At 35.6% G+C, this 24,448-nt stretch overlaps 1 protein-coding gene and 1 pseudogene across 5 annotated transcripts in view; both read right to left on the bottom strand.

The window, feature by feature from the left end:
* Window positions 1-430: 430 nt before the first annotated feature.
* Window positions 431-6,318, bottom strand: LOC101608558 (annotated as a pseudogene).
* A 1,527-nt stretch (window positions 6,319-7,845) lies between these two features.
* The window catches only part of Scn9a (sodium voltage-gated channel alpha subunit 9), a 165,220-nt gene continuing 148,617 nt past the window's right edge, over window positions 7,846-24,448 (bottom strand). For all 5 annotated transcript variants that reach the window (XM_045147273.1, XM_045147275.1, XM_045147274.1 and 2 more), the window contains 6 exons: window positions 24,122-24,403; window positions 23,041-23,094; window positions 22,111-22,248; window positions 14,818-14,922; window positions 14,399-14,669; window positions 7,846-11,470 (listed from right to left, as the gene is read on the bottom strand). In XM_045147273.1, coding sequence (XP_045003208.1) covers window positions 10,278-11,470; window positions 14,399-14,669; window positions 14,818-14,922; window positions 22,111-22,248; window positions 23,041-23,094; window positions 24,122-24,403 — 2,043 coding nt within the window. In that variant the 3' untranslated portion in view covers window positions 7,846-10,277. The remainder of the gene's footprint in view (window positions 11,471-14,398; window positions 14,670-14,817; window positions 14,923-22,110; window positions 22,249-23,040; window positions 23,095-24,121; window positions 24,404-24,448) is intronic.

The following is a 24,448-nucleotide window of genomic DNA, read 5'->3' as shown; positions in this document are numbered from 1 at the left end:
ACAAAGAATTATCCAACTTCAGAGTAAGCAATACAGACATTAAGGATTCTTTTTCTGGGATGGAAAGATGACTTAGCAGTTAAGGCACTTGCCCGCGAAGCCTATTCACTCAGGTGTGATCCCCCAGAACCCGCATAAGCTAGGTGCACAAGGTGGTGCATGTGTCTGGAGCTCAACTGCATGGGTAGAGGCCATGGTGCACCAATTCTTTCTCTCTCTCTCTCTCTCTCTCTCTCTCATAAAAATAAAATTAAAAAAGAATCCTCTTCTTATAGAAACATATATTTTTTTGGGGGGGTACCAAATTTCTTTATTTGAAGGAATGGTACAAATGAAAGACCTTAAGCAGATATTTTGGTACAACTTTTAGAAAAGGTAAAGGTAGTCCCAATGTGCATGCACTGCTTTCCTGACCAGGGAGTCAGTCACTCCATGGCTTTGGAGAAGTCAGTTTAACTCTCATCACTGTCTCTCAGGGTGTGCTTGTCAAAGAGATACTCCGCCATGCCAGATTCAGGGGCTCCCATCTTACACAAGTTGGTTACATGATCACCCAGCTCTTTCATGGATTTCACCTGCTCATTCAGGTAATGAATCTCAAGGAAATCACACAAGTGGGGGTCATTTTTCTCAGTGGCTAGTTTATGCAGTTCCAGTAGTGACTGATTCTTACTTTTTTCCAAGTGGAATGCACTCTCCATTGCATTCAGCCCACTTTCCCAGTCATCACGGTCTGGTGTCTTGATGTCCTGCAGGAAGATTTTGAACCCTCGCTGGTTCTGTAGCTTCATCAGCTTCTCAGCGTGCTCCCTCTCCTCATGAGACTGGTGAAGAAAGTATTTGGCAAAGTTCTTCAAAGCCACATCATCACAGTCAAAATAATAAGATATGGGCAGATAGACGGAGGCGTACAGCTCCAGGTTGATCTGGCGGTTGATGGCAGCCTCCGAGTCCTGCTGGCAGCTCTGGCGCACCTGCGAGGGGGACGTGGTGGTCATGGCTGCGGCTGTACGGGCGGTGCTGGAGCTGCTGCGGCGGAGGCCTCGGGGTGATCCGAGGGTGCTGCGAGGTGCTGGCGAAGGGCTCTGACTGTGAGACGCCGGCCGGGGTTCGGGTTCGAGCTCCGGGTTCCGTTCAAGCACTGTTGAAGCAGGAAACCTTGGTGACTCTCGACGAAGAAATTCTCTAGAAACATAAATTTGCTCTTATTATAAAGTTATTATTTCTACCTGATGTTACTTGCTTTTGCTTTGTACTTGCATTTAGATCTACTGAGTCCTTGTAATTATGTCAGTTATATTTACTCATTCTATGAGTAGTCCATGTATACATTCATCCTATTGTGTGAAAACCTTATTCTTTCTTCCAGGAAAGAAGGTAGGAGCATCTGGACTACTTAAGTGTGAAGGTGTGAGAATCAAAATGGAATTACTTGTATTAGTTTGATCAAAATATATATAAAGGAAGAGTTCTGGACAAAATTGATGAAAGTATTCCCAAAGACTCTCCCAGATCACAGCTTAATAGGAAAGCTACCATAGTCTTCTACAAAACAAGTCTAATGCAAAGATATTTGCTTAGAAACCTTCTGTTTATTCATGTAGTAGCAGCACCCTTATTAAGCCTATACTTAAGGATTGCTATTTACAAATATACTATTTAATCCTTTTGGCTTTATCTTTAAAACCTTGCCTCAAAGTCTGTCTGTGTGTACTCACAGTGTTATGCATATGTAGTCTCAATGTAATGCTCCATTATTTCTCATAAATGGCATTATTCTTTGGAAATTCTCTCATTGTTATTTTGGTTAATATAAGCATTCACTGTATTTTTGTTTTAAAACCATACAACCTGAAGGAAGTCTTTCGATATTGAAGCACACAGAACAAGATAAAGAGGCAATGCGAAAGGCAAGAGAATCAGTCATGGTAGGGGGGTCACAGGCTGAGTAGAATTTGTTTGTTGGTAAAATAGTGTAGAGCACTGAAAATACTTGTTAGGGATCTTAGAATTTATCAAAAAAGCAATGAAGACAAATTACAGAGCTTCAAGCAGGGAAGTGACACAAATTTTTCAAGCTATTTATATTTTCAGAAATAGCACAGTTGTATAAACTCTTTTCTAGGTGCTGTGCCGAGACAAGGGCTTGGAAGTGTGACAAGAATGAGTTTAGGGAGATGGAATAAAGAAATCAATGTACTGTATTTTAAAGAGGTGAGAAAAAAATGACAAATTGGATTGGGGTGACAGGTTATTAGAGGCTGGCAAGGGACATTAGAGGTAGGCTAAGGATTTATATTCCAATTAGCTAGTAAAATGCACAGTCTTAGTGAATGAATGCAGAGAGGGAAGCAAAGTTATTAGCATGAACAAGTCACCAGGTAATATATGTTATATGTGGATTTGTGTATTTACACACACATTAGTAGTCTTATCAGAAGAGATAAACCAGACAAAACGTTTCTCCTGTGAAGATGCAGTAATGAAGCCATCTATAAGCCAGGAAAGGAACAATATTTGGGTGCCAAGTTGGCCAGCAGTTTGATCTTAGACCACTGTAAGTATTAGAAATAAGTTTCTGTTGCATGTGCCTATAACCATTCTATGGCATTTTGTTATGGCAATCTAAGCACATTAAACAGGAACCAACACAAACATGATAATACTCCAGCTATGGCTACTACTTCCAGTCAATTTATTTTTGTTTCTGAATCAAAAATATTGTGTCTTCTGTGAGCATGAAATATGCTGAGTTACTTTAATAGGTACATATACTTTGTATCCTTCCTTAAATGTAATAATATGCAAATATGTTATGATCCACTTTTTTTTTTGTATGTTTGTTTGTTTGAGGTAGGGACTCATGCTAGTTTAGGCTGACCTGGAATTCACTATGTAGTCTCAGGTGGCCTCAAACTCTAGGCGATCCTCCTACCCCTGACTCCCAAGTGCTGGGATTAAAGGTGTGTGCCACTACACCCAGTTTATGATCCACTTTTATGAACACTTTTATGAAGTGTTTGGGGTACATTGCTATATCTTTGGATTTGTTTTAACACACGAGTGGGTCAGGTATACTTCATATTCTCAGTGACCTTGAGGAAATATCACTTCTGAGTGTTGATTCTCTTTGTCTTATGATTGTACATTAAATAAGGTGACTTTATGCCAAGAATAGGGCGCACAAAATGGACATGAATAGCACAGTAACCAGGGAAAAGAACATCCTATACTTTTAAACATATAATTAGATTAAGATTATGACTGCTCACCAGAAACAGATTGTAAGACCCTGTTACAGTTTCAATGGATAATCCCAGTGGATTCAGTAGTTTATTAAAGCTTTTAACTTAGTTCTCCAGCTGCTTGGCTGGGGAGGGTATCAATGCTGGTGTATCCTGTGGCCCAGCCCAGAGTTACTGGGTCAGATCTTCTAAATTCCAGCCCAAAGGTATGTAGAGTGCTAGAGTTCTGCCTGGGGTTCCTAGAGTGTACTTGCTTATGGTGCTGGTGATGGTATTTCTCTCTGTGTGGATCTGTGAAACGGACCGGCTTCTTCCATCTTTCCCTAGACCTGTAAGCTTTAATAAATCCCTTCCTCCCATAAACTGTGCCTGGTTTGGTCAATCATCCCAGCAACATGAAGCTGACTGTGACAGAAAATTGGTACCAAAGAATGAGTTGTTGCTGCCTGATGAAAGTCACCATGTGGATTTTCGTCTTTTGGAATTTTTGTTTTGGAGGAATGAGCAAGCATTTGGTACTTGCAACTGAAGATGCCTTCCAGAGGGGTAACCCAAGTTTTATGGACTATTTTGGTGAAAGTTTGAAAATGCAACATGCAGAGAGAATTGTATTTGGAGGCTTTGGTTATGAACTTTCAAGGAAGAAAGAAAGACTACAGAGAACTTTGTTGGAGCTGGGCTACTGGTACAAGGGCTGGCTGCATTCTTTTGCCCATTCTTAGAAAGTTTGATCAAGATTAAACTTATAATGGACTAATCTGCTTGGATTAAAACATTTTGCATAGGTAAAATATACTTTTTTTTTATTAATTTTGTACTCAGTGAATGCAGTCAAATTGGTAACATTGTTAGCCTCCTCTCTGCCCTCCTCCCTCTGCAGAGACCCTCCTTGTTGGGGAATATGGGTTGTGCATTGTGGGGTTAACCATCAGTTATGGGTAGGAGGCAATGTCTCTGTGTATCATGACCCAACATGTGGCTCTGACATTCTTTCCACCCTGTCTTCTGCAAATTTTCCTGAGCCATGTTGAGCTCATTTTAGACCTGCTTCAGTGATGAAGTCTTGGGAGACTCTGTGTCTCTGGATATCTGGTTTGGTAGCCATTAAACCTCAAAAGGGCCTAAGCTGAAACTAGGAATAATTGGGGAAATAACCAAGAGTGCTGTTTTCTTGCTGAACCTGGTACCAGCACAAGAGTGAAGGAGATAGACACAGAGAACTAACTCCTACCAAACCAGAAATGTATAGACAAGATATCTTAAAATATCTTATAATTTAGCCACTATCTTGGCTAATTATAAAAGCAGATTAAAACCAATGGAGTTTCTGAGGGTTTTTTTTTTTGGCTATGTTTTTGGGGTGTGTTTGGGGTTTTTTTGTAATTGAAGATGGTTTTTATAAATGAAATGCCATTGCATCTTAACAACATTGCCAAATATTATTGTACAAAAAGTGACTTGTATAATTTCTGTGTTCTGAAAAAGGTATAATCTAATGAATATTTCTGGAAAAATCCTATACTTTTTTTTTTTTTTTTACTTTGATGTAGTGATGAAATTCTGTAAGCTGGTAAAATATAAATACACAAACGAACTTACTGAAGATTTCAAATTACCCTGGAATAAATATTAGTCAATGCAGCCTTGAATTTAAAACCTTTGTGGTTAATAAAAACTTAGTTTCTCTATAAAAAATATTCAAAGAATAAATTTTGAGGTTCAACACCTGAGGGGCTAGTCATAAATTAAAAAAAAAATTTTTTCTTTAAATTAGCACATAGAAGTTAAGTTTAAAGTACTTTAAATAATTATAATTTAATGAAAACTTTAACTAAATTCTACATTTTATAAATTGCTGGAAATAGAAATAAACTATGACAGTATTTTAGAGAATTGTATTTCAGAAAATAAGTATTACAAGTAATTTGAAGATATTTTGTTTATATAGGAGTAATCTCAAAATTAGGAAATGTTAGCAAATATTCTATTTGGAACAAGAGTAGGTTTTTTTTTTTCTCATTTCTCCTAGATTTTCAAAATTGTTAACAAATTCTGATATTTTCTATATAATTATGGTCCATTGTTTATTATGACATGTTGCATATAAAATACTAGGGGATATTCAAGCTATATTATATAACATAAATATTCTATATGGTTCTCAAATCTCTTAAAATGTAGCTTTTTCACCAACAGATTAATTTTTCATATAAGTAGAACTCTTAGAGTAGTAAAGAATAAAGTTAAGTGAAGCATGTTTGCTCTGTCACTGGCCTATAATTATCAATCACTCATATCTCCTCTCCTGTACTCATCAAATGCTATTTCAGCAAAGGCCCCTCCTGCTCTAGCTGGGGTGTATTTTCTTCTCCCCTTGAGAGAGATTGCCAAGGACTCTTATATCCCACCTTGCTTGAATTATGGACTATTTTTTTTTTCTGTAGCATGGAAGAATTTAGCTTTCTGCTATAGAAATTTTCTGTGCCTTTTAGCTAGTGATATAGATTATAGAAGGACTTAATTTATTTTATTTTTCAGAGTGGCTATGACAACTATCATTACAGAGGTTCCTAGGAACATGTTATAATTCTTTACATGCCATTATGTTAATACCAATGGTTGAAACAATATGCCGACATTGTTGCCACTGTGCTTACTGTGTAGTACTTGAAAACCGTCAAAAGGATTTGATGCTCACAGCTAAAGGAAAATATTTATATAAATGATTTCACTAAATATGAGGAAAACTACCCAAACGGTTTTTGTTGGAACAGGTCAAACACTTGTAAATTCATGTGTCTTGATTATTGCACGTTGGTTGAATTCAAGCCCATAAAAGTAGTTAATTTTTAATATTTTATGTTCATTCCATATAACTAAATATTTATTCTTTCCAGTAAGGAGCATGAGACTCTTCTGGATACTATATTTATAGTCACTCATATGAAAGAGATGATATATTATAATTTTTAACATTTATGTGGATTGCACTATGGCTAGGTGTCTCACCATCCTTAGCAGCCAATGGTGTGCCATCTACTTCTACTTGTGATCCTGCTATGTTGCTGAGCATTGCTCTAGTTACTTCGGTTGGGGGGGGGAAGGTTCTGATTCTAATTTTACTACTACATAATGAAATAGTACTAGCCTGCATTTTACAGATAGGAAACCTGAGGCCCTTACAGGTTAAGGAGACTTGGAGAATCATGCTTATTTAGCAGCACAACTCTGCTATCCTTTCAATGCTAGAACAATAAGGACATGACTCTGTGGTAAAAAAATTTGCATATTATCACTTTATGTCCCAATTTATTCCTCCTACACAAACATACTGTGGGTTTTAATGAATTCCTTTGGACATTTATATTCATTACACTCATCATTTTTCTTTAGGAAAGCTTGTTACAGAAGACATTTGAAGCTGTCAGCATTGAAAAGAAGAAAGGACATGATAAAAAGAAAAAAAAATAAGATGGCCAGTTTCTATTAGAGATGCAATGGATTTACCTTCATAAATGATATTCTCACTGAAAGAAAAACATGCACATATGATTTTGTTTTAATGACATTTATTTTGGATTCTAGCAACAATGTGTAAGTCCAAGTATAACTACAATATATTTTTTGACAAACTCAAACATTTTGAGCATTCATATGTTTATGAAATTTGTAAAGAATTCTATATAAATGGTATTATTATATTCATGGCTATTAATTTATTTTTTCTTGAAGCAATTCTTGATTTTTTTCCTCAAGAAACTAATCACATAGTAAACCAGATATATCAAAAAAAATATTGGTAGCCTCTATATTTAAGTTCTAAACCCAGGCTAATTCTTGACCATCCTAATTTAGGGAGCCCTCTTTTCATCACTCCCATTGACAATTTCTGAGCTTGCTTGTAAGGACTGCTTTATTTAATTGTGCATATTGATTCTCAATCTTTTAAATAAAACTATAAAAATTCTATAAAATAATGCTAAACATATTTATTGTAATTTGTGACAATTAGTATTTAGAAGTAGCTCACAAATCACTTAAAATCTTTTATGAAGTAGGTAAGAGATGAAAGAGTAAAATGAGATTATCCCAATGTCATCCAATTATACACCTGGATTTGTGTTTAAATCTATTTTCCTCCACTTTATTCTAATGCATATTTGTTTTCAAATATTCACCTAGAATTGGGTAAACTAATTTTAATGATTTTTCAGTTCATAGATTATTATTATTATAGTGTCTTCAGACAGACGATATTTTATTATCAGTATAATCTACATGAAAAAAGAGGGCTAATTTTATTTTTGGCTTTGCTTAATGATCTCTTTGTTTCAAACAATTTTTAACTGATAAATGTCATAAGTAGTTATTTTGGGGCAAAGCATATATGTATAAAATGTGTTATACTTAAAAATGTTATAGTTTGGCATGAAAGAGTTTAATATGAAGTAGAACAAAGAACAACTTTGTAATTCTCTCTCTTTCTTAAATGCTAAAAAAATTGAGTTAAGGAACCCATTGTCAATATATTTTTTTAAATTTTACATAAAAGTAATGCAATGTGAAAACATTAATAGTAAATTACAGATAAACCCGACTACCAAATATCCTTTCATACTACATCATATAAAAATTCACAATGCAGTTATATGTTAATGGGTGCAAATAAAAAGATAAACTGAATTCAAGTTTAAGGGAATATTAACTTCCTAACCAAATGCATTAAAATATACTATGTTTTGTGTGGTTCCATAATCAGATGATTGAAGCCTAATTTTATCAGCTAGGAGGTATGCAATGCAGTGTTCTGTATAGTCTAGGCAAACACTGTATAGTATTTTCCATAATAAATTTAAATGTGGTTAAAGTAACCTAAGAAGAATGATTAAACACAGATGTAAAGAACCTTTGGCTCTAGATTTAACTTCCTAGCTATAGTAGTACAAATGTGTAGAAGTGAGAATCTCTTGGCTCGATGTAAAATGCATCACAATTTGAAAACATTCTGAATACAAAATTCTACATAAATATGTCTGTCTTATTTTTCTCACAGTTGTGTTTCTTAGTGTTTCCCTTTTCATTTGTCTGTTTTCATGTCTCTTCAACTTTCTAGAAATATTTAAACCTCTCTTTATAACTGAGCAGGAAACATAGAATATATGTTTTAATTACTTATGAAAATATGACTTGTATTTTTTTTGATTTATGAAGCAGACTGATGAAATATATTTTATGTGTTTGTTTCAAAATTTCTTTTGAAATGCTTGAAAAGGAACCACATTTTTCTTATATAGCTCCTTTTCTGCCTATGTGTGGGTAACTGGTTGGAAGAAAGTTTTCATGTTCCTGGAATGGACTCATAAGAAAATGCATGAAGGTCATTTATTTTTAATAAGGGCTTTTAAATAAACTAGATTCCCAATCCTGATGAGATGGTTATATCTAGAGCAAACTGAGTGTACTTTTAAAATTATAAGCCCAGGCTACTTTATTGATCAATGCAAAAACAAAAACAAACAAACAAAAAAAACTACTAGGTTCGATTATAAAGGACATAGTAACATCCCCCACATTTTATAGATGAAAGAATACATGCCCAAAAGAATTCCTTCCACAGGTTAGAAAAGCAAGTTAATGACAAGAAACTTAGCTGACAAAAATCACAATTTGAATGCCATTTCACCCATACTAAACACCTGGTAAGCAAGTATTAAAAGCCCACAGTTTATTATAACTTGGATGGTTACCAGACACATTTAGGACCTTATATAAATGATGTAGCCAAATTGTGCCCATGTCATCTGCTTAAACAAATATTATGGTGTCAAACAGACAACTGCACATCAAGAAACATTTCACTGAAGGGTAATATTCAATTTTCTTCAAGCTAAATGTTAACAAACCAAAGCTACATAAGAAGATAGATGTGGCAAAAGAGATTCAGAGCTGGGTCATTATCATCAGTATTTTTGGGTTAATGTTAGATTGAATTAATAATACTAAAGACAGCTTTTGTTTATTGCTTTTTTTCTCTTAAGTATTTTCACTGTTTCTATTTTGAGGAATTTACTTTGAATAAACTTTCAAAATCTGTGGTTATTGTTTGAGAGAAATGGGACATAAAACGACAGGTAAGGTGCCACAGTGTGTGTGCTTGACGTCCCAGTCATTCAGTAGGGTGCGGTGTGAGGATCAATTGAGCCCAGGCATGAGACATCAGCCTGGGCAACACAGCTCACTCAGTCTTAACACACACACACACACAAAAACAAAACAAACAAAGCAACAACAGAACTCTATATTTTGTGAAGCAAAATCAAGATGAGTCTATAATTAAACATGAATATGAATCTAGGGTAATGAAAGGCATCTCATGAAAGATATAGTCTATATGTTTTTAGTCCTATGGCATTTAATAGGTACATATAAATTGGTTCTGATGCAGTGTAGAGTAATTTTAAGCACCTCAAATATAAAATATTCTCTGTACATAAACACAGATTCTAGCTCCCTATTTAATAAGATGTTTAGACAAACCATTTTTTACTAATGCCCAAGACTTCTATCAGGAGTTTCATTGCAAACTCAAGGCAAAATACTTTCACTGATTTCTAAATGATAAATATTTTTCTGTGTCCCTGTGTGTGTGTGTGTGTGTGAACATGTATCTTTGTGTATCTGGACTTTTATATTTACATGGGAGGCATGACTAATTACAATCTAATTAAAAGATAACAAAGGAGATGTGAAAATTGTCTACATGGTTTTCTGATTTATTAAAAAATTAAATTTACTTTGCTATAATCAGTAATCCCTATAGAGTTACTCTGACAATTCTTATAGAATCATTCACCAATGCAAAAATAGCCAGATGTGAGTGCTGTTCTCTCACCCTAGTGAATCAGAGCTAGTGGATACACTGCCTTTGAGAATGCTTTGATAAAAAGTTTGGCATAGACTTCCTTATTAGAGTCTCATTAACACAAACAAATCACCTTCATAGGTTGTAAACAATATATCAAAAATGAAGCTCTATTGTTTGCTTTCTTTTCCATCTTTCCCTTTGTCTTCCTTTTCTGTTTTGTCTGTTTCATATTTCTCTTGGTCTGGTCTTGTTACACTATCATATGAAGGTGGAGAGACTGTGGAGGGAGTTGCATCTGTTTTTTCTGGACTTGAGTTCTCATTAACATTACCAAAAACTATTTCTTCTTTATTGGGCAATTCATCATCTCTGTCTCCTTCTTTTATGTATCCACTTGATATATTTTTGACATTTTGCCTTAAACGGTAACGTCTGTAAGCACGCTGAATGATAGTAGCGGATACATCTTCTTGTTTTCTTTTTAGTGTTGTTGTGATGGGTTCATAGGACACTTTAGAAGGATTTGCAGACATAAACCTTTCTTCCATCTGTGAACGAAGAGAATCCATCTCCCCACTCTCACCCAGAACCCGCTTTGTAAAAGCAAATAAGATGTCCAGACAGTGGATCCGGTCTCCGCTGACCATGGGCAGGTCCATGGCGATGAGTTGGACTTTGTTTGGCTTTGCGATGAGAAGAGGAGGATCCAGGGCAGCCGCGAAGTCTGAGAGTTTGGAGAACTCTATGAACTGGGTGGCATCGGGATCGAACTTCTCCCAGACCTCGTAGAACATCTCGAAGTCATCCTCACTCAGAGGCTCTGTGCTTTCCTCAGTGGCCACACTGAAGTTCTCCAGAATGACAGCAATGTACATGTTCACCACGACCAGAAAGGATATGATGATGTAGCTGACAAAATAGAATATCCCCACAGAGGGGTTCCCACAGTCTCCTTCAACAGAACTTCCTGGATGAACTTTTTTGGGATCACAGTCAGGAGGGGCACTGTTGAGAATAGGTGCCAGCAGCCCATCCCAGCCTGCCGAGGTGGTGATCTGGAAGAGGCAGATCATGCTGTTGCCGAAGGTCTCGAAGTTGAACATGTCATTAATTCCAGCTTCCTTTTTAACATAGGCGAAGTTGGACATGCCAAAGATGGCGTAGATGAACATGACGAGGAAGAGCAGGAGGCCGATGTTGAACAAGGCAGGAAGGGACATCATCAAGGCAAAGAGCAGCGTGCGGATCCCCTTGGCTCCTTTGATCAGACGGAGGATTCGGCCAATCCTGGCAAGACGGATCACTCGGAACAGGGTAGGGGACACAAAATACTTTTCTATCATCTCAGCCAGAAACATACCTATATAAAGAGGGAAAACATTAAAAGGAAATGTTATATATTCATGTTACAAAATATCATGACTCTAAATAACTTTATGTCACCATATCTCATGAATTCAGAACCGTTATGTTGTTTCAAATTCCATTTTACAATTCACTCGTTGTCACATTCCCCCACCCCTTTAGTAAGGTCATGGACTTCTCCTTTGTTGTATGATTTTTTAATCTTTTTTTTTTTTTTTTTGTCTCTAGGTACAGAGGTACAGGTAGCCCATTGTGATGGTTTGAATGTAAAGTGCCTGCTGCAGCTTCATGTATCTGAATCTTCAGTTTGTGGCACTGTTTGGGAAAGTTATGGAACCTTTGGGAGGGACAGCCTTGCTGGAGAAAAGTGTCACTAGGGCTGGGCTTCGGGGTGTATAGCCAAACCTTACTTGCAGCACTCAGCTGTTTCTCTATACTTCCTCACCTCTGATGAGAACATGTGAACCAGCTCCAGTACCATTCCTGGTGTTTTTCTATGCAAGGGCATGCACATGTCCAAGTATCATGTCATAAGATTTTGTAACTTTTCTTCATAATAATTTGTTTTAGTCACTTAATCTTATGTCATAAAGAAATTTCCAAACCAATGACAATTCTTATGACTGTGTAGTGTGTGTGCTATCTAAATAATTGTAAGTAGACAAATAGTTATGTTAGTTGCAGTTTCGTTTTAGCCAAAATAAATATATAAACAGTACATTTTCCTAATTGAATCAGTATGCATTCTGATAATAAGTAGATGAATCCATAAAATTTTCAATATATATTATTAAACTTATATCCAAGAAAGCCTAGATCAATTAAAATACTTCACAGCAGCTTATGAAGTTGCCTCTACCTATGCTGACCAGTAGTGAACACTATCCTTCTTTGCAGTATTTACCAGAAATTATTTATGACACTTAAATCCATCTATTATTCTGAGTAATTTCCATTGTTGAAAAAAGAAGCTACATATTTCTTGTATATAGATATTTTATATCCTTATTGGTCATTTCTACCCTTTTCTCTTTGTGGCCAAATTAGAATTTTGCTTATTTCTTTAGTTAGGATGTTCACTATATATATATATAATTTATGTACAGAGAAATTAAAACAAAATATTTATTTATTTATTTGAGAGAGAAAGGGGGAGAGGGAGAGAATGGGCATGCCAGGGCCTCCACTGCAAATGAATTCCAGATGCCTGTGCCATTTTGTACATCTGGCTTATGTGGGTCCTCGGGCATCAAATGTGGGTTTGTATGTTTTGCAGGCCATAAAGTAATCATATCTTATTATTTTAATTATTTTCTAGACAAATTATATTTCTTTATTCATTTACATGTGTATGTGTGGACAGGCATGTCAGGCCCTCTTGCCACTAAAAACAAACACTAAAAGCTTGTACTACTTTTTGCATTTGGCTTAGGTAGGTGGCTTGAGAATTGAACCAAAGCTGGCAGACTTTGCAAGCAAGCACCTTTCATCACTGAGCCATCTTTCTAGTTCCTCCAGATGAATTTTTGACTGCTTAGACTTATATCTCCAGTTTATAATCAGGCAATTTCATTGAATTTATAAATTAACTTAAAAAGTCATAATTTTAATGAGAATCTCTATCTAATCACAAGATAAGTCTTTTGATTATTTCAGCTTTTTTGTACTTGGTTTTTCAATAGAAATATTATATATTTTATGCTAGGGTTCTTATTAGATTTTTAGCCTCATTTTTATTATAATTATGAATAAACTATTTTCCAAATATAATTTTTTCTTATTTTTGTCCACATTTCAAACAGTTACTAATATTTTCTTATGTACTTTAAAATTTTACCTTTCTTATCTGACTAAATTTGTCAGTTGATTCTTCTCCATTTTATTTTTAATTTAATTTTTTTGAGATAGCATTTAATCAGGCATCTAGTCAGAATCATGGAGAACTTCCAAATCCTCCTATCTCAGCCTCCTTAGTCCTATGTGTGCACCGAATACACAGCTCTTTCCTTTCAGAGGAATATCACGATATGGCGAGGGTGTGCCTCTTTGTTTTCTTTTCTAAATGCATTGGTCAGCATTATTGAAAATATAAGTGATAGAAGAATCCATTGTTTTAATTTTAATTCTTTCACTGTTATATTTCATGTTATTAGGCCTGGATTCTTACCTGAATTTTAGTTTGTTATAAATTAGTATTAGTTATGGTCATAATATTATTTAAAAATTGATTTTATACCATGTGGGACTAAGTATTATGGTTCTAGGTTATATAACCTTTAACTTTTTGGGTGCTGTTTAATTACTGTCCCATCTTAAAATAAACATAACTTTAAAATCTTAGATATGTGTGAAGATAATGAAAAATAATAGACTATGAGAATAAAAGGAACATAAATATAAAATCATACTGTATGGTTCATAGACATGAATGACTTAGTTGTGAAATAACTATTTTATAGACTGGTTAAGCACTAAACTTTAAGAAATAAAACTGGCATTTTTGTGAGACTCTGAATTTAGGAAGATTTTCCTGAATCTCAAATATTTTGGCATTGTTTAGTTTAATCAAAAAATAGTTTTCATACGTGCTAATTTTGGAAGTAATTTTAGGTACTACACTGGCTTATAAGATACATCTATGAATGTACATGTTAGCCAGATTTGTAGAGCCAACTTTGGAATCTAATGTCAACAGACATTATGTCTCCCCAAGAGATAAGAACTGTTGACTTTTAGGCCTGTGGTATGAACCCACACAGAAATACTTAAAACAAATAATTTCTTTTCTTTCTAAAATTTCTTCATTCTTACATTATTCTAGTTTATCGAAAAGTAAAATTACACTCAAGGGTTAGATACTTCTTTTGGAACATGTGAAGTTTAATTTATCCAAACTAAAATTTGATTAATTAAATGTCCTTACCTACAATGGAGAGGATAACAACCACAAAATCAAAAATGTTCCATCCCACAGTGAAGTAATAATGTCGAAGGGATATGAGTTTCAGCACACACTCTCCAGTGAAAAGGATGATGAACACCACATTTATCCAATACAAAACACTAGTCATGTAGTTACTCTGTTCCTCCTTTTCTACCATCATGGTTACCATGTTAAGGCAGATAAGAACCATGATGGAAATATCAAAAGCTTGGTTTGTTACTAAGTCGAATATACATCCTTGGAATTTGTTCTGAAAGAAAAATATACAGGAAATATACTAAAATTTCCAAGTTTTATACATAAGTTCATATATGCATTACTGGAGAAATTAAAATAATTTTAAAATTAACATCCTTAGGAATATATATGTCTGTGTACATGTGTGTGAACAAATTTACCCCTGGTCGAGGAATTGGTTTTTGTGGCTTCTTGGACCCCAGTTTTTTCATTGCATTATAATATTTCTTTTGTTCTTCTGTCATAAAGATGTCTTGACCTCCAAGGTAAAGAAATAAAAATAGATCTAGTTAAAAGCAGAATCAGCATGTAGCTTTCTCCTCCAGATCCACAAACTAGGTTAAAATATATAAAAGAGGAAATGAAATCCATTTTGCTGCTTTTCTTACATTTATACTAAATAAAAATAAATTTTCTCTTAAATAAACATTTATAAAATTAAGTTTTATAAAAGTAATAAAATTATCCTCTTTCATAATTTGGCTAACATTTTGGATTCTAATAAAGAGTAAGGGCCTCAAACAATACCTAAAACTATATTAGTTTTATTTTCAGTGTACTTATTGTGTGTTATTAAATAATGTATTATATTTATTTTTCTGATATCCATTGCTGTAATGGAGGAAAATAAGCAAAAAGTAATATATATGTAATACATGTTTCTTTATCAATATCTGTATGCCTATGTACATGTAGACTGATGCCAAGAAACTCTGCTTTCTTAATTTCACCCTCTCCCCTAATTTATACACAAATACTTGATGGATAGCAATACTGTACATGATAAAGTTCTACATACAGAGAAAGTAAGTCATCAAGCTTGAGGGACCTGAAAGACATTACAACTGGTTATGTTAAAAGAACCATAATCTGGGCTAGAGATATGGCTTTGTAGTTAAGGCCTTTGCCTTCAAAGTCAAAGGACTCAGGTTCAACTCCCCAGGATCCATGTAAGCCAGATGCACAGGGTGGCATATACATATGGAATTTGCTTGCAATGGCTGGCGGCCCTGGTGTGCTCACTCTCTCTCTCCCTTTGTCTCTTTCTCTCTCTCTGGCTAGTCTGTCTGCCTCTTTATCTCTCTCAAATAAACAAAAATAAAATAAAATAAAATTTAAATTAAAAAAAGCAGAAACATAATCACTAAGATGCCTCAGAAAACTAACATCTGGATGAGTATTTCAATCCTTCTACAGTAGAAAGGTGACATCTCAAAAAGGAGGGCTAAATGTTTTGGTTATTTCTTAATGACCTGTTAATTTCTTAAAGTATGTATAATTTTTATACAAGTATGCATATTCCACTTTGGTCTATAATATCACTTTTTTAATATTTTATTTTTATTATTTATTTATTTGACAGAGAACGAGGGAGAGAGAGTGAGAAAACAGGCATGCCATAGCCTCTAGACAATGCAAACAAACCCAGATGTGTGTTCCCCCTTGTGCATCTGGCTAACATGGGTCCTGGAGAATCAAACCTGGGTCCTTTGGCTTTGTAGGCAAATGCCTTAACCTCTAAGCCATCCCTCCTATAATATCACTTTTTAAAAGTCATAATATAATTGCAAATGATCCATTAAAGATTCATTTCTGGGTACTTAAGGTTCTGAATCTCTTATTTAACTTGTGGACCCTGGAGTGGAAGATGACGTTTATGATTCCCTATAGTTGTCTCAGATTAAGTGACGTTAAGATTCATGTCAGGCTGCATTACTTTCTTGAGAAAAAGTGAAAGAGTAAGTACAGATGCACCAAGGCCTATTTCTACTGCAAATGAACTCCAGACACAGGAAACTTTTGTGCATATGGCTTTAAGTGGGTACTGGGGAATTGAAACCAAGCAGGCAGGCTTTGCATCCAAAGGCTTAATCACTGAGCAATCTCTCCACCTCCCTGGCTGCATTTCCCATTTGACCAATACCTAGTGATCTTCTAACTTCCTTTTTGCTTTGATTTGTTTTTGTTTTTTTCAAAGTAGGGTGCCACTCTAGCCCAGGCTGACCTGGAATTCACTATGTAGTCTGAAGGTGGCCTTGAACTCATGGCAATCCTCATACCTCTGCCTCCCAAGTGCTAGGATTAAAGGTATGTGCCACCACAGCCAACTTTTTTAAAAAAATATTTCATTTATTTCTTTAGCTAAGGTCTCACTCTAGTCCCAGCTGACCTAAAATCCTCCTAACTTCCTTTTTATTATAGAGTTGTCATTCATCTTTCTGACAGTTGATTTATAGTCCTAAGTAATTTTGGTGTTTATCTGATTTGTTTATGTGAGGTCTGAGATAGAGATTTGATGCCAATGTCAAGGGAAATCCAGGTCCTTCAGTGATTATTAGTGGCAGCTGACTATCTATGCTATCCAAAACTTATCCAATGTAGTTAAGAACATACTGAGGAAAGAATTCTGAAGGTCAAAGTTGTATATTTTGTTTTCTACTGATTGTTAAAATGCAGAAAGGTGGGTTTCAACCAACAGGGTTGTTTTAAATATTCCAATACAGAAGGTTGTGCTGTTTTGTTCTACTATATATTGTATAATCCTTGCAAAAAAATGGACTCTTTGAAATTCTACTAGTAGGTCAGGCTTACCTTTCACCATGTCAGCATATGACAGAACTACAGTGTACATTAGTTAAGATTGTCATCCATCCTAGTTCTAGATTATCTTTGTTCATATATCATCTTTCTGACCCTTAGACAAGTTTCTGTATTTCCCAGAGCACAGATCATGTTATTTTTATAGAGCATGACATCCATTTGCTGACAGGGTTAGTTGACACAATCCATGCCACATGCTAGCATAATGCTAATATATGGCAAACAGTTCATAAAGTTAATTAGTACAGGTTGAACATCTCTACTCAGAAAATCTAAAATGTTTCAAAATTTGAAAAATTCTATGCATTAACATGAAACAAACAGGGAAGAATTTCATCCCTGACCTAATGCTTTGAGAATTAGTCAAAACGTAGGCACACCAAAATGTTTCAGGAATTTATTTACATCCTATGTGTACAATTTGTACATGAAACACAAGCAATTTTTATCTAAACTTGATTCCAATTCCCCAAATAGCTTATTGTATATATGTAAATAATCAGAAAGTCCCAGAAAAACTGAAATCTGAAACACTTTGGGTCCTATTAAAGCATTCTCAACTGTTATAACACAGATAGTAGCTGTTAGCCTCCTCATAAGGATTGCTGTTACTTAGAATTTACTCTTCAGTGGCCAGATATACATTTTGCATCCATATAAATATAGTACAAAATTTTTGAATCTACTAATTATGTATGTTCTTATTTTCAGTAGTGTGATTTATGTTTCACGATAAAAATTCAATGATCACATTGATGCAGTTTGGGGGTAACAGTTCCTTCCTCCCAAATGGAAGCAAGCATTCTTTAGCTTGTAAGGGAGAATCTGGTCTTTTTACTTCAAAAATAATATCAGGCCAGGTGTGGTGGCGCACGCCTTTAATCCCAGCACTCGGGAGGCAGAGGTAACAGGATCACCGTGAGTTCGAGGCCACCCTGAGACTCCATAGTGAATTCCAGGTTAGCCTGAGCAAGAGTGAGACCCTACCTCAAAAAACCAAATATATATATATATATATATATATATATATATATATATATATATATATATATACATATATATATATATATATATATATATATATATATATATATATATATATAATATTAGGCGTTTAATCCCAGCTCTCAGGAGGCTGAGGTAGGTGGATCTCTATGAGTTTGAGAGGCTACATAATAAATTTTAGGTCACCCTGGGCTGGATTGAAACCCTACCTCAAAAAAAAAAGCAGAAGGGTCTAGCCTTTTATCATCTCTTCTTTAAAGGACTTCTTTCCTAGGGTAGATTGCCACCCTTTTACCACTCCCAGAAAGATTGTCCTTTTCCACAAAACCCAATTCTACACTCCTGAAGTCAGGAATAACTGACCTAAACATATCTTGGGGGCTCCCATGAAAGACCCCCAACTGGGTCTGCAGGTGAGCTTTTCCCATTTTCTAGAATCCGCACTCCAGTTGGGCAGAAACCCTTGCATTCTTTCATTTTCTTTTTTTTTTTTTTTTTTTTTTTTGGTTTTTCGAGGTAGGGTCTCACTCTAGCCCAGGCTGATCTGGAATTCACTATGGAGTCTCAGGGTGGCTCGAACTCACAGCGATCCTCCTACCTCTGCCTCCCAAGTGCTGGGATTAAAGGCGTGCGCCACCACGCCCGGCTTCTTTCATTTTCTTTAATGCTATAGTACCCCTCACTTCAACTATAATAAAATCTTTTAAACTTTACCCTTTGTTCCTTGGATTCCATATCAAAATTCATAAAGACAATGATTTGGGAGGCCACTGCCTCAGAGAGCTTCGTGTGACTGTTGGTCTTCTCTGACTCCAGTTCCCAAGTTCCTACCCACTCAAGAGCCAAGATCAGGCTGCAGTGCTCTCAAAGACAGCCCATATCACCATGAACGTACTAAAGACGAAGAGAGTGATTGTACTCACATATATGGCAAAAAGCTGTTAAAACTATTTAAATAGGATTGGTTATTCCAAAGGGGAGAGGGTAGAGCTATAAGCTAAAATTAAAGTATTTTAAGTATAAAATCATGAAACAGTAACATTGCATCATGGGCAAAAAGATGTGGGCTTTGCACCACAGAGACCTTTTCCTGGACTCGGAATAATGAAATCTGAGCACTAGTTACATTTCAGCAGAGATGCATTGTCCTCTTAGATGAGTTAATTTTCTCTAGTAATCCACTCCTCAATCTACAAGGGTCTCTTTTACCTACATGTGGTGCCTGACCCAGAGTAACTCAGTTAATTGACAGTAAATCCAAGAGGGAGACTATTCTCTTGCAAATCACAAGCAGTAACACTGATTAAAAACAAAGTACCTTGATTGCATATAATGCCTATTTCCCACTGTCATAGTGAACTAATTTGGAGGCTCTAGGTGTGACTAAGCTTTCAGGTAAACCAGGATCTGAATTAACCTTGGTTTCTCCTAGTCATTCTGTACCTCACTAATATAGTAATGTTCATTAAAGCTCAGTTTCATAGTCTTTGGGTAAAAGAACTCTGGGGCTGGATTTATAATGCAGCTAGGTTTAGCTATCAGACTGCATACAAATAGCATGACCTTTCTAAGAACTTACCTAGGAAAACTTCTAATTATACACGTGAAGGTCATACATAACAGAGCTCTAATCAACACCAGTGTCTTGCTTACATATTATTCCCTGCTCAAAATACCTCAACAATACATTAGATTCTACTGAAGAGTATCTAATGTAGTTTTCATATAAACTTTCCAGAAGACCAAAGCATCACCATTTTAAAAGCTATTCTTTCTAAAAGCTAAAATCCATAAAATATGGATGTTCTGTCATTTCTTCTGAAGGGCTGCCTCCTCCTTTTTCAGCACTAGACATGATCACACACTTCCATCCCCTTAATGTGGCTTGTCCATCCTTTGACTTCCCAGTTGTTGCATGTCTTCTTCCTACCAGGCCTTTTGAGATGTCTCATACTTATACAATGACCAAGGGCCTGTTTTCCAAGGTAGGGTCTCACTCTAGCCCAGACTGACCTGGAATTCACTATTTAGTCTCAAGGGGCCCTTAAACTCATGATTATCCTCCTACCTCTGCCTCCCAAGTGTTGGGATTAAAGGCATGCACCACCATGCCCAGCTTGTATACTGCTAACTTTTCTCACTATACTGATCACTAAAACAAATGTGCAATATTTAAAGATATAGCATAGTAGATGGCATGAAATTATAGACAAAATACTCAAGATACATGGGCCATACTACCAATTACTCTCATTGTGCTTTTTCCTTCCCTTGCTTTATTTTCTTTTTATTATTTATCCCTTTACCTTTCCCTCTCTCTCTTCTCCTCTTCCTCCCTTCCTCCTCTTTCTCTACCTGCCTTCTTTCTTCACTTTTTCTCTCTTTATCAACTCTTCCTTCCTTTCTTTCTTCCTCCCTCCCGCTTTCTTTCCTTGCTTCCTTTCTTCCTTTCTTTTTATCTCCCTCCCTCCTCCTCCTTACTTTCTTCCCTCCCTCCCTCCCTTTTTTTTTTTCTTTCTTGTGCTGGAGACCAAACTTAGGACTCTGTGTTTGTTAGGTAAACACCCAATTACTATGCTAAAGTCTCACTCTCTTTTACTCTTTTCTAAGGGAAGGGATAATAATAATAATAATAACATTATAGTTGATCTTACAGGTTGAATTCAGTCCCCACCATATATATTGAATATATATATATATATATATATATATATATATATATATATATATATGTACATAGCCTACTTCTAGTACCTCAGAATATGAGATCATTTGGTGATACTATTGTTGCTTAATATTATTTAATGAGGATGAGGACATACTGAAGTGAGGTGGTTGCTTAATCCTGTATAACTGGTGTCGTTAGAAGAGGGGAGAAGTACACAGAGAGAACAGGAATCATATGGCCATAAGACAGGGAAGGCCTTGGGTTAACAGAGATGGGTCTTATCAGAAAGGCTCCTTGGCTAGAGGCTTAAAAAGAACTCAGCAGGGCTGGAGAGATGGCTTAGCAGTTAAGCGCTTGCCTGTGAAGCTTAAGGACCCCGGTTCAAGGCTCGGTTCCCCAGGTCCCACGTTAGCCAGATGCACAAGGGGGCGCACGCATCTGGAGTTTGTTTGCAGAGGCTGGAAGCCCTGGCGCACCCATTCTCTCTCTCTCCCTCTATCTGTCTTTCTCTCTGTGTCTGTCGCTCTCAAATAAATAAATAAAAATAAAAATAAACCATTTAAAATATTAAAAAAAAAAGAACTCAGCATTTCCAATACTGTGATTTTGGATTTCTAAGTTGCTTTTGTTTAAGCCATTGTATTTTGGTATGAATTGAAGATTAATAGAGTAAAAATCTTAGGAGAGCATTTGACTTTAAGCATGCAGCAAATTTCATGTTTTATTAGTTACATCTTCTCTTATGCTGTGACATAAATGCCCTGAACTCAGGCGCCATGCCGTAAGTTATTCTCAGTCGAGTGCTATCCACCACACGTGCAGTTCAGCATAGTGGCTCACAAGAAAATAAAGAAACTGCTTTTGTGGTAAAAAGTAAAACTACTGTGAATAAAGTTGTTCACTGCTTTGAATTAATGATTTTTCTTTACTATTCAGTCCTCTAAAGTTAACATAAAAAACAAAAAGAGAATAAACATGATTAAAAAGTATGACTTTGGAAATTTTCTGCACAAAACTGAGTAAGACTGAACACATGCAATTCCATACTTGGCCAAATATTTTAAAGATAGAATATTCATAAAATAATTACTTCTAACTATATCAAATTAACTTTTATATGTTAGGAAAATAATCATCCATTTCTTTTCAGTGCAATGAAGAGAACACTTGAAATACTTATCTTCTTTTTCTGTTGGTTGAAATTATCTATGATGACACCAATGAATAAGTTCAAAGTGAAGAATGACCCAAAGATGATAAAGATGACAAAATAAATATACATGTAGAGGCTATATTCATATTTGGGCTGCTCATCTACCTACAAATGAGAAAAAAAAATCATCATCTTCATTCTCAGTAGGTTTGCCAAGGTATCAGACAGTGTTATATTAGGTATAATTGGTATTTCAGAAGCCTCAGCATATTGAGGCCTACTAGTTCTTAAATTTTATTCAATAACAAGGAAGTATTTAATAGTTGCTTACTATCTACACACACATAATCTTTACATGATTTACTAAGGACCTAATCATATGTAGTACTTGATCTCATACTGAGAGGACATGTTAATAATTAAATGACAGAAAGGATGCCTTTTAATCCCCCAACCCATATAGGACATAATATTATGTTTATATAAACTTTACTTCTTTTTATATTGGATTTCATAGTTTTTCACTGGATTTCATAACAACACAAACTAGCATGTGATTCTTAAGCTTCCTGGGCATGGATTTTATTTCCTAGAAGGTCTAGTGCTTCAAATTATAAAAACAGTAAAAACAATGAGTAAAAGTTATCTTATGCTTATTTTGAGAAACTAATATTTAGTGATGCATTGCATTTGAATTTTCTTGCCAAATTCTCACAACTACCCTATGAGAGAGGTTCAGAGAAGAGAAGCATTTTTTTCCCAAAGTCAATTGCAAAACTTGTCCAATGTGGTAGTCCCAGAATTTGCATTAGGCTATGGCTCCCAATGCTGCTCTCATAAGCACTAGGGTCCTAGAGAGCAGAAGTTTTAAACTATTTGTACATTCATGGGCTCCAGGGTGATGCTTTTCAAAAAATTTAAATCATAAGGCTTATTGTTAGATTAATCTGTACTTACATTAACAGAATCAACTGCAGCATACATAATATCCATCCACCCCTTAAATGTTGCCTGTAAATATAATATTTATATAAGTTGAGTGAGTGGCTCATATTTAAAGTTATTTTTTTAAGTAGCATCACATAGTTCTGCTATATTTGAAAACACCAACTTAATATAAAGATGCTATGCTTTTAGAGACGATATTCTATTGTTATAATGACCTATGAATATTGCATTTCAACTTGGACTTTCCCAAAGTGGAAGATATTTTATTAGGGAAGGGAACAATTTTTATCCATTTTTCAAGGACTCTCTGTGCTATTAGAAAGTTCTTTTCATTCCCCTGAAGTGTACACATAGAAGTCCAAATATTACTATTTTTTGAGCAATAGTCAGATGTTGCAATGGAGGGAGTTCAAGATATCTGAAATAGTTGGATCAATCATTCTCAAATCCAGCAAGCTTGTGCTTCTGATCCATGTTTCCAGGGTGCATGCTTAAAGAAAGACCAGCAACATTCAAGACAGACATGCATTACGTCATTGCAAGCAACTTTCAGATGATGTAATATATTTCCAGTGTGGAAAAGACAGAATAAACATACTGATTTTTTGCTGCTATAACTGGCAGCCCAGTTGAATCTCAATGTAGGAAAAGAATTTCAAACACAATTTAACAGTCAATTCTATGGCAGAAAGTGAATGACCTTTCAAACAAAAGAAACCTTGGATGATACTTAAAAAATCAACTCTACTTAAAATGTCACATGGTACTTTTATTTCTAGTTAATGGATTATTAAAATATTTTATTTATTTGCAATGGGAGAGAGAGAGAGAGAGAGAGAGAGAGGGAGAGGGAGAGAATGGGTGCACCAGGCCCTCTAGCTGCTGTAAACTAACTCCAGATACATGTGCCACTCTGTGCATCTGGATTTATGTGGGTACTGGGGAATTGAACCCAGGTTGTTAGGCTTGGCTGACATGCACCTTAACCACTGAGCAATCTCCCCAGTCCAGTAGACTGCTTAAACAACGACTTACATCCTTTATTCTGTATATATCAAAATACCAAGTATTTATGAAATGAGTCACCTACCACTTGAAGCAGAGACAGGTAGCCAAGCCCAACATTATCAAAGTTCACTTTCAGGTTCTTCCATCGCACATTTTCACTGACATTCATAAGGGCAAAACACTCAGAACGGTTTTCGACCTGAGTTGTTGGAAATCGATTCCCATCTGTGGTGTTAACACACTCATAGAACTTGCCGGCAAACAAATTTACTCCCATGATGCTAAAGATGAGCCAGAATATGAGACACACAAGCAGCACATTCATGATGGAAGGAATGGCTCCAATGAGGGCATTTACCACCACCTAGTGTCCAAAGGAAAGCAGAGACTGATTAGGTTCCCTAGGAAA

This window comes from Jaculus jaculus, chromosome 4, assembly GCF_020740685.1.
Source record: "Jaculus jaculus isolate mJacJac1 chromosome 4, mJacJac1.mat.Y.cur, whole genome shotgun sequence".
NCBI lineage: Eukaryota > Metazoa > Chordata > Mammalia > Rodentia > Dipodidae > Jaculus > Jaculus jaculus.
Note: the sequence above shows the minus strand (reverse complement) of the source record. Positions and strands in the feature narration are given on the sequence as shown.